Consider the following 16,343-nt stretch of genomic DNA (forward strand, 5'->3'; position numbering starts at 1 on the left):
TACAACTCAAGATTAAAATTCAACTGGGTCTGTGAACCCAGCTCAGGTAAAATGTCACTGAAACAGACATGCAAAGTAACTAACTGGGCTAACTTGAACATATGAAGACTTATGGCCTAATGCAGCCTCGTTGATGAAGACGTGACGTTTGCTACAATGGCTCTCTATCATCACAAAAGCTGCTTCCAGATGAGACTGAAAAGGAACAGGTTCTTACATCATAGTAATGTGGAATGATCAAAGGGCCCCTGAAGAACACACTGCTTAGAAATGATTATTTTTGTTAATTTATCTTTGCTCTGACACAGTGTGTTTGGCCCTTGACATGGAACACTCCTGGGTTGTTTTCATTCACTCACACTCTGATCATGGTACTCTTAGAAAAGACGCCAGAGCTCAGTTCAGCTCTATATACTGATCCACATGCCATAGCAGACGACATTAGCTAACTGAAAAAATGCCATGAAAATGGACATTAATTGCTCATTGTTCCTTAATCATTTTTTGGGGGAATCAGCTCCACATACAGCGTCACATAGGAAGTTTGATAAGATGTGGAAATAGCAGTGAAAATGTTCATCTGTGTAGTTACAACATTCTTCAACTTAATGTGATTCTTTTTAGATGTGGTCTTGTAGTTTTTTGTTTTGTTTTGGGGGTTTTTTTTACCACAAAATGACATATTCACCATTTGGTCTCCTTGGAGATAAACTATTTCTGTTGGACTGTGCTTTTCGAAACTTTAAAGCCTCTTTTTTTTTTGTTATATTTAATCTGTGCGCAATATCAAGTAAATATTCTCAAATACCCAGTACAGGTCATGAGTTAATTGTCTCTGAGATTCCTGTCACGTGCTATAGTTTAATGTTATATTTAGACTCGTGTGGGTGGATTGTAATTGCATACTGCCGCATGCAAAATCAGGGAATTTAAGCACATGGTGCTTTTCTGATTGACAGTTCTGACCTCACAATAAAGAGAGGCAAGTTACCATAGCAACTAGACACAGCTGTTTGTGTGAGAAAACTGGTGAACTGCGAACACTAAAGCCAGGTTTCTCTCCCCACTGCAACAATCCCCCACCCTCTCCCCAGCCCCTGACTGAGTTAAAAATATTCAAGCAGCCCGTAATTAAACGTTTGCTGAAATAAGTTGATTACACTCATATTAGCCTTGACATAACTGTTCACGAGATGATCGACTAAGTTATCTCTCAAAACGTACAATTGAAATTAAACTTGTTTGTTAACAATTGGTTTAAAAAATCCACAATGGTAACAGTGTCTCACACAAACACATAGCCCTAATTATTATATTTACCTGTATTATTTATGATCCATGCCTTTGCGTAGCCTGTTAGTCTGACTCTCAAACCCTGCAAGAATGAGTGCAGTGTGCATACGTTACTACCACAGTCCAAAGGCTGTGGCCTATATTTCTGAGATCGACACACGTAGCAAGCACTGATAGCAAGTTCCACTGTCTATGCAGCTCAGTGTATATATGTGTTCGTCTGGGGGTGGAGAGGGATGCTAGATAAATATTGGCAACTATGCTTGATCTCAAAAAGCACCGCGTGCACCCATGCGGAAAGGAAGCAGGTTCCACGGCAAAGATATGGCAAAGGTGAAGCGCTTTTGAAGTCACTGTTGTGGGACGCATAAAGAGTGGCACATGCGTGGTTGCTCTAAATACCCACTCAGCTTGTACGGTTACCACAGAAGAAGCGGCTTGAAACACAGCAATCTCGAAAGGCAACTGGAAGCACCATGAATAATTCAGAAGGATGTTGTTCGACCTCTGACTAGGACAAAAAAAAAAGCGAATGCTATTTACAATCACTTTTTTTCCTTATAACTTGGGCGGATAGGATATTTTAAGGTCTCATGAGGGGCGTGACCATGGAAACTGAGATGGAGAGTTTGGGGCAATGAAGCTCAAAGTGGAGAACAGAAGAGGTGCATTTCTGTGAGGCAAAAAGAGACTTGTGTGTGTGTGTGTGTGTGTGTGTGTGTGTGTGCGTGTGTGTGTGTGTGTGCGTATGTGTGTGTGTGTGTGTGTGTGTGTGCGTGTGTGTGTTTGTGTGTGTGTGTGTGTGTGCGTGTGTGTGTGTGTGCGTATGTGTGTGTGTGTGTGCGTGTGTGCGTGTGTGTGTGTGTGTGTGTGTGTGTGCGCGTGTGTGTGTTTGTGTCCTAGCAAATGGGCTTTGCTCCAGAGACGGGAAGGGCACCGTGGTAGAGAACCAGGACAAAGGTCATCAGCCCTGAAGCTCCAGCCAGCCTGCAGGTCCGTGGGTCAGTGAGTCCGTGTCCAGCGTCCCTGGACTCAGAGCCCTGTTACCACTGTCTTTTGGTCAGCTCATCCCTCCATCCCTCACTCTGTGTTTCCATCTGCCAAGGAGTGTGTGTCCAGTGATGTGTGCACCTGTTACTGGCACCACAAGCAGCTAGACTTGTCATGATGATAAAACTTCCCATTTCTAGACAATGCAATGACAAGCATCGATATTCAACACTTTTTTTGCAAGGGACAAGAAAAGATCTGCCACCTCTAGCAGAGTAACATTCTGAGTGGCAGCACGCCGAAGGAAAGAAGGCAGGGCAGCCACTTTGTGGAGGGAAAAGTGTTTTTCTGTGTGTGTGTGTGTGTGTGTGTGTGTGTATGGTGGCTTATGTGAGTCAACTCGGTATCAAATTAAAGAGCCATCTAGATAGAAATGAGTACTGGTATGGTTTCAAATGTTCAGAATCAAGAAGGAACTTCCTGCTGTGTGAGGCAGAGTCAGAGCAGTGGTTAGATAAAGAACAAAGAACAAGCTTTTCGTGTACCACTGTGGAGCTATACAGCTGACCACAGCTGTGATCACACGCATACACCACACACACACACACACACACACACACACACAGAGCATGGGCAAGGAGAATGCAGAGTCGCCCGGTCACTCAGGCAGAGCCACGGCGATGACTAAGGCTCTTCATCATCCGTCCTTGGCCATCCATCCATCTGCGAGACAGTGTGCGTGAGAGGTTGCAGGGGGGTTTACAGCTGGGTGGGTGGTGAGCTTCGTTCGCACTCATGCCAGGGGCTCACAGAGTAAATAAAATGCGTACAGATGCCTCACCGCGCTCAATAATCATCATCCATTAAGCACCTCTGACACGCGCACAAACACATAAAGCACATATTGAAACCATAGCAATACTCTTTTCCCACTGGTGAGCCAAACAATCGTGGTGCAAATGACACTGCATCATCTCACAGAGCAGGTGCTAATTTTTCTCTTTCCATCGCTCTCGCTCTCTCGATTCTCCTCTCCTGTCCGATTAAGTGTTTTTCACAGCGTTCTCCAGCACACCTAGCTCAGGCTTGCATGAATGCAAAACTGTCTTTTAGTCCTGCGGCCAGCGTTACCTCCACATAAAAGCGCACCGAGGTACATCAAAGGTACAGTTTCCACATCTCCCGCTGAGTCTGCCCATGCACTTCGTCTCCCCTTCTGTATTTCTCGCCACGGTCTCCTCCGTTTCTTTTCGCTCCACTCCTCGCGTTCCTTATGCTCCTTATGTACAAGCGCTGTTCGCTACATTATCCAGGATGGTCCTCCGAAATCCAAAACTGTTTGGATGGAGTGAAGTTGCTCTAGTCGCGTTCCCTCTAAATGCGACTGAGGCCTCCCCTGCAGCAGGAAGCGCTCTGCGAGAAGAATTTTCGGCCCCAAAAGAACCCCGTTCTGGGGCCCTGCCTCGCGGTAGTGTATCCTCGTCCCAGAAGCTCGTGGAGCTGGAGAGGGACCCAAGCTGGCTCTCTGAACATACGGAGGTAAGGGAGGGAGATCTGCGTGGACAAGGAGTTGGGACAAAGCTGAGGCGAAGCGCCTCCGTCTGGCAGGCCTGCCTCAGCCTGAACGCTCTGCAGGCAGCGCACGTAGGACCTGCACGGCAGTGGCCACTGTGCCCATCCCAGTTGCACTGCCGCCAGCCAAGCAAGGGCCACCATTAAAAGCTATTAAAAGTTAGATCGTGTCTTTGGAATACAGTAATGAGGTGTGGCTCTTGAGGATTGTGGGTATTTTCTCTCACTTCAGGCAATTCATGCCAAATGATTTAACACAATTTTACTGCTTTTTAAACAGAGCGGTTACAGTGGGTGTTACATCAGTAAAAAAATTATATTTGGCCATTGCTTTGACACCTGCTTGTGTTACAAAGTACGATGTCTCATCAACAGATTACAAACTCATGCATACGGTTGCTGCTGGATTGTGAGTATATAATCCACGTGTATTTCTTTTTCTAATATGCATTCAAAATAAGATGAATGCAAATCAGGTCATCTGTGAGATTATATTGCGTATAACAGTGAGATAGGCAGATGTTCTGGAACAACAGGGAGAGAAGGACTGACCCATTTCACACCCCCACCACCCCCAGAAGGTGGACCAGTCTTGGCCTGAGGCTAGACTTATGGCAGTGATTTTTAAACAAACACTTGTGGAGAAGCTGACAAAGGAAAAGTCAAACTCGTGACCTTGGTTACTGGCAACAGCAGAGGTCAGGCCTTTTGCATCTGTTAGCCACGGAATAAAACCGAGCCGAAGCCAGCCGATTCGGGTGTCGCCGGCAATCGAAAGCGCATGCATCTCACAAACAGGACGAGTCTGCCCTGTGGCAGCTACCGAGAGGCGAGGCGAGGCGAGGTGAGAGTGATCACACAAGGTAAAGAACCGATAATACTGGTGCCCCTTGCACACGCGCGAGCTTACACACGCAGACCTGTATTTCTGTGAGCGCGACCATGGATCAAAGCCGTATTGGGGGTCGACAGGGCGGCCCGGAGCGGAGCAAAAAACCCACAGAGGTGCTTTCATCCTCGATCGAGGAAACAATGGATCTCTGTTTGAAGGGAGAGGGTGGCGTGCACATTTGTCCGCCACGCTACCTGTCCCCCTCATTAGCTTCCCTTAAAGGCACCTGTGGAAGCAGTGGGAGAAGGAAGCTAGAAAAGACAAAGAATCATAAAAGCTACAACACCAGCTCTGCAGAGGACGGCAGAGCACACTGCACATCAGGCAGCGGCACAGAAGATGTGATACTCCCGACAGTACAAATAAACACCACCTCTGGCCGTTTCCCAGGTTTTATCATCAGATTTTATGGTCACAAGTAATAATCTGGTAATAAAATAATAATAAGGTATGCTATAAATAAAAGATACAGATTTACATTCAGGTGTCAAGAGATCACTGTACTGTGTGCAAGGTGACAAACCAATATTTGCAATTTTCTGTCAAATTGTCTATGAAACGATATGGCATATCGGTGCTGGTTTAAACTATGGTACAATGAACTACCACATCCACTAAGTCTAGGGGTGTTCACACCTGACGTTAACATGTGTCTTGGCTGATCAGAACACACATGGCCAGTACTAAGTACACTGTAGAGTGTACAGTGCATCTCAGATGTAATGTAATGCAATGTAACCCAAACCATTTTCAGAGGTGGTTTGGGATGCATCAGGCTACATTACATCTGTTGTGTGGACAGTAAAGCCTCCTGAAGAATCCTTGACATCTGCTGAAGTACCGCCCATATCAACCGCATCATTGCCCTAGCCAGAAAATATGCAATAAGTACAAATCTGTTTGGAAATCGGTCGGCGTGTAAGAGGCCAGACAAATGCAGCTGTTTTTGGAGTTTCTTACGGTGTTTCCTCTTGGCTAGAAGACGACTGAAAAGTTTGTAACAGCCTGCGCTGGAACGTGAGCAAGGATTCATAGGACATTTGTGTCTGAGAACAAACGCAGCAGAAGACTTACGCTGTAAACATGTGAGGCCCTTCCTTTAGTGGAAATGATTACACGTGATGCATTTAGAATGTCAGTCTAAAAGGCAAAACGTTCCGGCAGTCCCTTCTATTCAGATCACACAAGACACATGTTAACGCCAGGTGTGAACAGGGCTTAAAAGGTCAGACATCAACTAATGACTTTTGGTATACTGGTAGACTGGATATATTGAACTGCGAAATGTTTTACCTCCCTGCCTCCCTAAGGCCCATCTATCAAGCACATAAAATGCCCATTACCTAAAAAGCCAATGTAACTCTGACTTTAAAAGCATCATGGACTTAATGACATGATGATTAAAGGACTGACCTCTTCTCCAAATTACAAAGCAGCCATGCACAGTAATTTATTCCCTTTCGCCAACCCCCTCTGCTTGAATCTCGTCTAGACTCTGACCCGTCCCGTCTGGAGAGCCTGGAATGTTTGCAGTTGGAGAGAAACGCAAGCACTGGCCAGTGAAAAGGCACTTGCACGGTAAAGGCTTGCAGAACTGAATGAATCCCAGTCCAGAATGAAGCAATCTCTACACAAACTGTGAAAGCAGTAGGCAGGCGCTTGAACCTGTCGGCGACTTTTGCCCGACATGATGTAGCACCGCTCCATGCTGGGGATCAAAGGCTCCTGGCAGAGTGATGCCAAGTCACATCGTCAACTTCGCATCAGGCTAAAAACCCAAGTGGCGGGACGCTCCGTTCGGCAGCGTTGGAGGCCGAGCTGATTTTCCGGCTCGATGGCGGCAGCGAACTCCTCTACCCTTCTCCGCCCGGCTGCCGCATCTGTCGTGAGTCTTCCGTGCTCTTCTTCTTCGGACGTGCGGCAAGTGCGGCTTGTTGTGGAAGGGTGCGGGGGATGGAGGACGTGGTCCTGGCCGGGTGGAGTCCGCCATTTCTTCCGCTGGAGGAAGAGAGCTCGGCGCGAGGACGACGGGACAGAGTGAAACCCCTCCCTGACCTCCCTATAGAAAACAGGGCGCTTCTTACGACGCTGTGTGGGCCATTCCTCGGAGCATCTGTTTGGAAGGCACGTCAGCGGTGTGTGTTAATGTGTTTCTCGTTTACTAGAGTGCACTGCAACAGCTGAAGCAGGAGAAGGAGAGACAGGGGGATAAAGAGAATGAGAGAGATAGATTAAGATGGAGCGCGGAGAACATGAGAGAGATCCGCTAGCCCTCCACGGGAGCCTTAGCTGGAAGCCTGTGCGAGTCCACAGCTATTAACACTGAACCTTCGGCTAGGAAAGGCAAAGTCAGAACATCTCCCTCTCATCGTAATTGGGTTGTTTCTACCTCCGCTCACCTGTCATCTAGGGAGATGTAGCCAGAGTGGAGGAGACGCGGCTGTCAACATATGAGCAGCTCAGAAGAGAGAGGTGAATGGGGGTGAGGGTGGGGAGCTGATGGTGCAGTGATGAGTCTGCAGAAAGAAGCACTAGACGCCACAACAATCACTCTACCTCCTACCATAAGCCACAGAAGCCCAAAGAGGAGAACAGGAGGTCAGACAAGATGAGCACACACACTGTCTGGGGAGAATATCTGCCAAGCCCCCACGCCTCCTTCCTCTGTCCCTCACCGCTTTCGCAACACAATGACACGGTGATATCAGGAGGGTGATGGGCACCGGCCCCGCTGTGTCCTCGGCCCTTCGTCCTGCAGGCCTGCACTGACAAGAGGACAATCCCTAGAGAAGCCAACGTGCAGAAGCCGTCACAAAGATTTATTTATGTTATCTTGCTTTATAGGGTTGTGCTCTGTTTTGGAAGGATATAGTATGGACTTTTGTTTATGTGTGTTTGCATGTGTGCATGTAAGGAATGCAAAATGAATTGTATTTTAATTGTAATCCATATTTTGCGCTCTTCCGTTAGTTCATCTCAGAAGGCAGTAATTAATGCGTTCAATTAAGTCGCGTGCCTGCCCCGTGACAATCACAGTTGGAAGCGGCGCTACCCCTCCAATGAGCAGCTTAATGAATCATAGGAGTTGTCATAATACGTGCAGTGGCTGCACTGATAAATCACACGTGTTCTCACAGCCTACCAAATCGCACGTGAGTGAGCTGTGAGGCAGAGAGCGCACTCATATGGCCAAATCCCTTTTACTCACGGTTAAAAAGCGCATTATCGTTAAAAGAGCAATTTTATCAATGCCACGCCGCTCAAATGTGATCTCCTGTGTATGTGCATGCAAGGGTGCGTGGGAGTGGGTGTGTCTGTTGGAGGGCGGAGATGACAAAGCTCCATGCCATTCCAAATATACACATATTTTTAACTGCGTACATACACAGCAGTTCATATATGAGCATAATCAAGGATATACACGAAGATGATCTAACGAAGTGCTTCACGCATTGTGCAGGAAGGCCAGTTAATATCCAATATAGCATGTTTAGGCGTCAGGTCAGTCTACCTTTGCTGTCCTATAATCCTTCTTTGTCCTGCAGTGACAAAGTGCTTACGGGGCACAACGCAGGGCCTTCTAAATCACCCCACGCCGCCGCTGTCCGCGGCACTGTGCCGGCTACAGTGGATTATAGCTGCTTATTCTTCCGCCCAGCGCGAAGGCGAGCTAGCAGGGGGAGAGAAAAGCACGGGATCACGCACGAGCGAGCATGTGCGAGCTTTGATGTCCGCTGCGCCCTAAGCCCCCGCCAAAAATCCCTTGTCCCGCGTGAGCTCGCGCACACACTTCCGATAACGGCGCGGAGGAAAGTCGCGATGCCGTTCCATTACAGTGAAGAGGTGACGGGTGCTGGGCGCCATAACATAGGGTGGGATTCTCTTAAAATCCTGCCACAGATGGCAGAAAAAAACACGGAGGAACGCAAAACAGCTCCGTTCTTTGCGAGGGCGCTCCGGGGAAGCCAAATCCTCGGTGAAGCTCAAAGGAAGTGGCACGGTTATGGTGATGCAAAGCCCCCGTGAGGAGCCACATCCAAGTCTAACAGATTTCCCCCGGCCGTATCAGACTGCCTGTTTACACCTGATTACAGCACACCGGCAGCTCTCGCACTTTGCCACGAATAAGGTGAATGCGCGAGTCGTTAGTTGATCTAAATGATATGTGACAAGGCATTGTGAAAACCCTAACGAACCCTGTTAGGGTTAAGGCAACCCGCAGCACCCCATGTCACGTCCACATCTGACAGCTTGCTCATTCTCATTTGAACTCTGGAAATTAAAACGAAGTTTTGCTGGAATAATGAAATCATTTTAAAATCTATTTCCATGGGTAGACCCTGTGGGAAATGTGGATACTTTTACTAATACCTTGCCATTGGCTAAGAGAAATAACCAAACAGTTCTAAAAATAATTCCTAGCCCATGCTTTGATCTATTTCATTGGTTTTAGTGGCAATCTTAGTAACTTTAACAGTATCAGTCTTATAATGTCCTACACCATAAATACATACACATATTTATAAATAAACAACACAAATAACTATAAACAGTTTTATTTAGTATACTGGCATAGGTTTTTTTTTTTCAGATGCCAGGATGTGGATGTAGCAATGAGGCAATGGTACTCATAATGTATCTTACAAAAGGCTTCAAAATAAATGCCTTAATCCTGTCAGGCCACGCTGACTACGCTGACTTATTTTCTAAACATACCATCTTAAAGAGCACATACTGTGGAGCAAGTATGCAAGAAGCAAGAAGTTCATAACCATTCTCCCTTTAAATGTGTCACCAGTGAGGATTACTTCAAATGCAGTCATTTCCCAACTGCATCTGGGGAGAACATGAGAGGGATGCAAACAATTTCATCTGGGCTCTGCAGATAAAAAAAAACAAAAAACGCTCTGTCATTTTACTTTAGTTTTCTAGTTATATTTACTTATTTAGTTTGACGGGCCTCGACCTTTGGCGATGACACCTAAATAAAATATAAAGCATAAATAAACTGCACAAGCAAGTTAGAATTGGGTTGCCAGGCCCTAACGTTAATGTGAGTGAAGGAAGCCAGGCTTTGGCTGGGTGTAATCCAGGTGAGGGGGAGGTGTTTGATAACGGGGAGTGGGGGGGGCACTTAAACACCCACACACATATAGGCCATTTTCTGGACTTCGTGTGAAGACCCCACCTGCCATTGTGGTGGCGAGAGGACAAAATACCACAATGTTCCTAACGATTATATTGTGTGATTTTATCACGTTTCAGCATGCAACGCTTTGTATTGGGCGAGTAAGACAAATGTCAAGCAGGAGGGGGGGGGGGGGGGGGGGAATCATAGCTATAAGATACAAGAACGTGGATGGGAGTCGCAGAAAGCAGTAACTGCCCATGGTAAGCCAGTCGGGCTTTACAATGGAGCCATTATTCTTGCATAATCAACAGTGAAGATATAATGGGGTTACGTTACATAACACAGAATGACACTCGTTATTATTTCAGAGCAGTAGTGTAGAGACAGTGATCTTTCCTCTTTTCCAACACATTAGCAGACATGGTTTAAGCAGCCCCAAGCTGCACTATAGTCCTTTTCAACCTTTTTTTGGGGGGGGGGCTAGAACCACTTTGTCTAGTACGTATTTAGAAGGCAGGTGACTGTTGTCAATCTTTGTGCAATATATTGCTGAAGTCACACTAGATACAATTTTAAAGCATTGATACATGCATACTATACATACTATACTCACTGCTACAGAATATTGATGATACTGATACAGTTAAGCATTTCACTCAGCTCCTCAACTCAGGAATATGAGTCCAGAGAACAAAATACCTGCTCTGTTTTTGAAATCCAGATTAAAAACTTTTAGTTGATGAGTCTTACCTTCAGTTCACAGGGACTTTTATATAAGTCTATTGTTTATAATCCATAAAAATGTCTTGTGTTACTATTTCATCAATTTACTTTATCAACATATAAACTGTAATATTTACGTTTGTGTCTTTAATCTTCTTCCAAGTGCTATATAAATAAAGGATATTATAAATAAAAGGCATTATTTCTTTATCTGTGTATTTTTGTAAGAGCTCTCTATGCCGTTCCACAGGGTTGTATTCTATAGTGGTATTTCAGTGAGATCTTCCCTGAAGATGAAACGCAGCTCTGAGAAGCTACAGTGGGTTTCAAAACACTGTTCCAAAGTCCAGTCAGCTGGTGATAACGGCTAAAAAAAGCTGAGCCGAATCTCCTCGTGAAACCTATTAATCATGTCTCACGTTTAACCTACCAGTCGGCGCGCCAGCACAGAGCTCTGGTGGTAAACCTTCCGACGCTAGCGTGCATGTGTGAACTACGCCAGAGCAGGCGTCCAAAAGAATAACCTTGACTGTGCTTGGCAGACGCAGCCGCCCGAGGGGTTGTCAAGTCGTACAAAGCTTTTCACCAAGCAACGCTTCCGTCACATACACAGGCGCGGGCAATGAGGTGGCCCCGAAAGAGAACAACCTTAAAGCAGCCCAGATCCTGAGAGATGCCTTGAATGAAACGGAACGGGAGATAAGACTGCACTGCCGTCTATTTTGAGAAGCACCACGTCAGGTTTTATGTTTGATTGGTCGCTGGATGAACCTCTGCTTCGGTACCCATGGTGAGCCCTGCAGATTTATGGGATCACAGGCAGCTGACCTGTGACACTGGACTAAAATCACAACATATGGCAATACTGCTAGTAGACAGAGTGAGAAAGAACTGCAGCCTTAATAGACATCTTGGATGGCACCATAGGGAAACAACGGTGTATAAACTAACATGTTCTTTGTCTGGCTCCACCAAACATGTCCTCATACAGGTGCACAAAAAAAACAAACATCAACAAAACAAACTGATTATAATATATTTACATTCGTGTGGATTATGTGCATTCAGTCTGGATCCTACTTAGAAGTGTGACAGTAGCGTGAATAAATATCAGCAACAGCGGGTTACTTAAGTAGGTGGAATTTGGCAGTGCTGAAATTAAAATTCGCAGCAAGAGAGAGATTAGCTACAGTCAGGGGCAGAGATCTGCTTTAAACTTTTGTATTAGGCAACTCTTTATAGCCCTGTTGGTTTGGCAATTGCTTATACTAAGCAAAGATGAATAGATATGTAATTTGCATATAATTTATTCATAAATGTTTAATAATAATGTAATCATGTATCAAAATGTGTGTAGGTGTGTGTCTATGCAGTAATTTGGAGGTTTAGATTCCTAGTGCTGTGAACATTGAAATAAACAAATTTTAAAAATCTGTACATCACTGCTAAATTCCAACATTTATAACCCCCACCCCCCGCCATCATTTGGACAGACATCTTGCGACCAGCTAATTGCTTATAAAACTCATTAGTGCTGGAGAAGGAACAAGGTAGCTAGAACACACTGATATGAAGTTAAAAGACTCTTTGTAGAGGCACTACAGTTCTTTCACTTAGGCCATCATTTAGAGAGATATCTCTGCTTGGCCACTTGGCTGGCGTTAAAGATGTATCACGTCCGAGTTAGTTTAACTCAGCCAGCTGCTGGCAGGCCAAATCGCTTCAATTCGAACCCTCTCCCAGGGCTTCAGTAACTGATGGCAGGATACTTAAGCGCACCTTCACAGACAAGTGTAACAGAAGAAGCGCTCTCTGCCGTAGAGATGATTGAAACCATTACCTTTGTGAGTTGCGCGATTTTCTTGCTCATCTTGAGATGAAGGTCTTGGGTGTACTCCAGGGTTACGCCGGACTGGAAGGACATCGTCGATGTTGATGTACTGTATTTCCCCGCTCCCGAGGATGCATTGCCAGCGGGGCTGTAGTATTGCTGCCAGCCCGATCCAGTCGCCATCTTCACAATCCTTCAAATGCCGTTACTATGAATGTGTAAAATTAATGGCAAAATGGTAAGCACAGACGTCAGGTCTGAATCGCAATTTTCCCTTTTAAACCCGACAACTGGAACCGAAACGCGTAAACACAAAGAGATGCTTTGTTATTGCGAAGGAGTCATTCTCGCCGGCTAACACCAATCCAGCAAACAGCCAGCATCAGCACGTTATGTATATGTCAGTTAAAATACTTCTCCAACCCCCCCGTAATGTCAACCAAATAGTAGACAGCTAGTTAATCATTTTGCTCACGCCGTTGGTGTTCTTTCTTTCAACGAGCGTACCTCTGGAAGAAGAACACATCCGAGGCGTCCGGTGTTGTGGCATTCAGCTTCCAGAGATCCCCTGCTGTGCTTTGTGGCAGCCGCTCGCTTTGAGAGGCGGAACATTCGGCGCGAATGTGGCAGAAATCTGGAAACAAACAAACAAACAAACAAAAACCCACCCTCGACGTCGGTGGGTTACATTTCAAACCTGCTGCTCTGCTGCGGAGAAAGCCCGACCTCAGAACCCAGCGAGCGCGTTTGAGTGGGATCGTGTGTGTTGGTCTGACAGGCTGAGTGGTTGCTGCACTGCTCAAGAGTCTGTTACCATGGATCGCCTCAACAGTTTACGTTGCTGTCAGTGACGTCAGTTCCGTCAGCCCCCCCCCCCCCCCCCGCTCCCGTGACGGGCCATTGATGCGATGCAATTTTAGGATGTGATGCGACACAGCGCCTACAGCAGGTTTGATTCTTATTTAATCCTTGCCTTTATCGTCCTTGCCTTTATCATCAATATAGATGAGGCATTCTTCTACAATACAGTTGAGAATTATTATTATTATTATTATTATTATTATTATTATTATTATTATTATTATTATTGATATTCGTTATATGAAAAGTGCTCAAATTAAATCCAAGCTATGCATTATCAGCATAGGTATAAATAGCCGAATCCACAGGCGAATCTACAGGCTCTGAAATATTTTATGAGTATGTGCAAAAGCTTCATTGATAGTTGGTTCTACTGTTCAACCCAAAAGCTGCCAAGAAGATAAGTACTGCCTAGGAGGAGAATGAACTGTGTTTTCCCTAGTCAGTAAATGTCCGCATACCTCAGACTCAGCAGGCAACACTGGCACTGAATATATAATCATTTTTAAATAGACATTTAATGTCCTGTTGAAAGCATGGAAAATGCAAGAAATCAATACTGGCAATGAATTAGAGTGAAAGCATATTTTCACCCTGGCCTGCTCCACTCTGTGAATCAAGCTTGCTGTCTTCAGGTGCATTAACATCTTCACAACCGGTACAAAGCGACTCGAGGCAGACTTAAGTCTTTAACTCTAAAACAATTCACTCTGTGCCCTTCTGCTCGTAAGTAGTCTGCAAGTAATTGGCCATACTATTCAGGCTCAGCAAGGCTGATGCCTTTGGTCATGGGAAATTAATGTGTACATTCCTAAATATGAATGTATTCATGTGCACGTTCTGTGCAGGCTTACTGCATCTTTAAAAGATCTAGGTCTTGTCATTGTGCTGGACTTTGGTCACGAAACCGGCATCATTACCTGGTATAAACAGAGCTGATATAGGTTAAATGAAAAACTAAATAACACTAACGATTCTATCCGTTTCATTTTGGTAAGTCTGACATTATACACACAGAGGGAACTGGACTGTAAATATTTGCACTGGGCTCCTGTCTGCAGCACAAGCTGAGTGATGTGTTAAGTAGCCTGATGTTTGGCTGATTAGATCTTTTGGAGGACTTTTTGGGGGTGGAAAATAGGGCACATCCGCTTTTATCTGCTTGCTGATAAATAATGCATGAGCCTTGCACTAACTGAGGTTTCTCCACTAGAACGTTACTGAAATATGTCTTTTTAACTGTTACATTCAGAGCCCCCCCTCCACACACACACACACACACACACACACACAATAGCTATATGTAGGCCAACGGAATCAGCCCAACACTCCGGCTCGCCACAGGCTGGAACAGAGATGGATGAGCGATGCAGTGCTGGAGAGAATGCACTTGAGAGTGTGGGCATTGTGGAACTCTTGGGGAGGCATGATGAACTCTGTTCCTCCGCTGTCCTCCACACAGCGATGACTCCACAAAGGCAGAGGCTTTCACACATAATTGGCACGCACTGACTCACCGGCAGCAGTGCACCGGCTGAGGTTTGGGGTTCGTGTTTCCAGTGGCATGGTGCTCATCTCTGTCACATGGCAGATCCTGAACGTTTCTTGATATTGTTTTTTTCCTGTACAGAATTTTTAGTCCCATCATCACTGTAAAATCCTCTCTCATTTTTCGATCGAGGAGAAGTTAATTAATATGCAATTAAAAAAAATTACCCAAGAGAAAGAGAATTACAAATAAAGAATATGCCAGATAAAGTTTTACTTGGTTCTGCTCATGTACATATTTGACAAAGGAAAAGGAGAGACTGCATATTCTACTGATGGCTTTCCTTCCTTGCAGGCTTAGTGAAATGCAACTGGATTCACATTTATTCAGTGAATCTGTTGTCTTGTGACACTGCTCTGCTATACAGAGATGTGAGGAGGAGTGCACTGCACACAAACGAAACCAAAAGAAAGCTCATACCCTCAAGAAAATGTTTATTTTGAATAAAACTAATGAAAAATACTGCATTGGCATTCAGTTCATACGGCAACAAAAACGGAAGCACCAATTAGGTGTAAAATAGCATATGTAAAGATATAAATGTGTCTTCCCAAACAGTATACTCCTCAGTTGATTAATGACTGCGTTTAGCAAATTGCTAGTAATGCAGAGCCGCCGGCACGTCAAGAACGTCCTCATCATGGCCTTTCAACATCTGATCTTAAGAGCTTCATAAATTGCTCTGAGAAGTGAAAGCACTTGGCTCCTGGTTAAATGTCTCCTGCGCGACATAATACAGAACTACTCTAAGAGTGACATGGCGGAGTGTGATCCTGTGGGTCAGAAACATCAGGAGGTGTAAGCCAACAGCCCGTTCAACCGGATAAATGCGATTACCTGGTCATTTGGAGTCATCTTTAGCTACAGCGCCGACACAATGGACTCAGTATTAGGATTTTCTAATTTCACTCAGTATCTTCTAGCTCTGATTGCAAACATTGTGGTGTTTTTTTCTGTTGAAAAATAAATTAGCATTTTAATGGGTACTGGGAAGCAAAATAAATAAATAAATAAATAAATTCCTGTCTTGGGAAAATAGGACACTGGAGCAGCAAGAAGGGTTTCTGGGCAAGGGCTTGTAAGAGCACAGTGGCCCTCAGGGGTTCAAATGTAAGCAGAGGAAGAGGAAAGAGGACATCACTGTTTTTCTTCACTTCAGAGAATGGGCATATGCTGGAGATTTCAGGAAAAGGGACTGTATCGTCCTGCTGGCTATGTGAAGCACGGCGTGACACTCGTGTCCTGGGAAAAAGCTGGACTGTGTTTATCTTCTGGACAGGTGAGAACACTGTTGCAGCTATGGCCAAAATTTAGATACCCACACAATGTCTCTGACGCACATGGCATCCCTGGGTGCCTTTCAGTCTATATTAGTGACGGATTCCCTTGATAATTGATTGATTTGCTTAATCATCGGTGAGAAAGCCCTTTGTAAGAGTAGAAGGTAGTTTCTTGGCCAAGAAAGCAGAGAGAGCTCTCTGCTAAATCTTTTAGCTTTGTT

General features: G+C 45.2%; 1 protein-coding gene across 2 annotated transcripts in view; it reads right to left on the bottom strand.

Annotated features, from left to right (window-relative positions):
* The window catches only part of fam184ab (family with sequence similarity 184 member Ab), a 78,065-nt gene extending 64,820 nt beyond the window's left edge, over positions 1-13,245 (bottom strand). For both annotated transcript variants that reach the window (XM_027001663.3, XM_027001662.3), the window contains exons 1-2: positions 12,940-13,245; positions 12,442-12,640 (exon numbers count right to left, since the gene is read on the bottom strand). In XM_027001663.3, coding sequence (XP_026857464.3) covers positions 12,442-12,615 — 174 coding nt within the window. In that variant the 5' untranslated portion in view covers positions 12,616-12,640; positions 12,940-13,245. The remainder of the gene's footprint in view (positions 1-12,441; positions 12,641-12,939) is intronic.
* Between the last annotated feature and the right edge of the window lie 3,098 nt (positions 13,246-16,343).

Source organism: Electrophorus electricus, chromosome 7 (genome assembly GCF_041902795.1).
Source record: "Electrophorus electricus isolate QZ-2024a chromosome 7, ASM4190279v1, whole genome shotgun sequence".
Lineage (NCBI taxonomy): Eukaryota > Metazoa > Chordata > Actinopteri > Gymnotiformes > Gymnotidae > Electrophorus > Electrophorus electricus.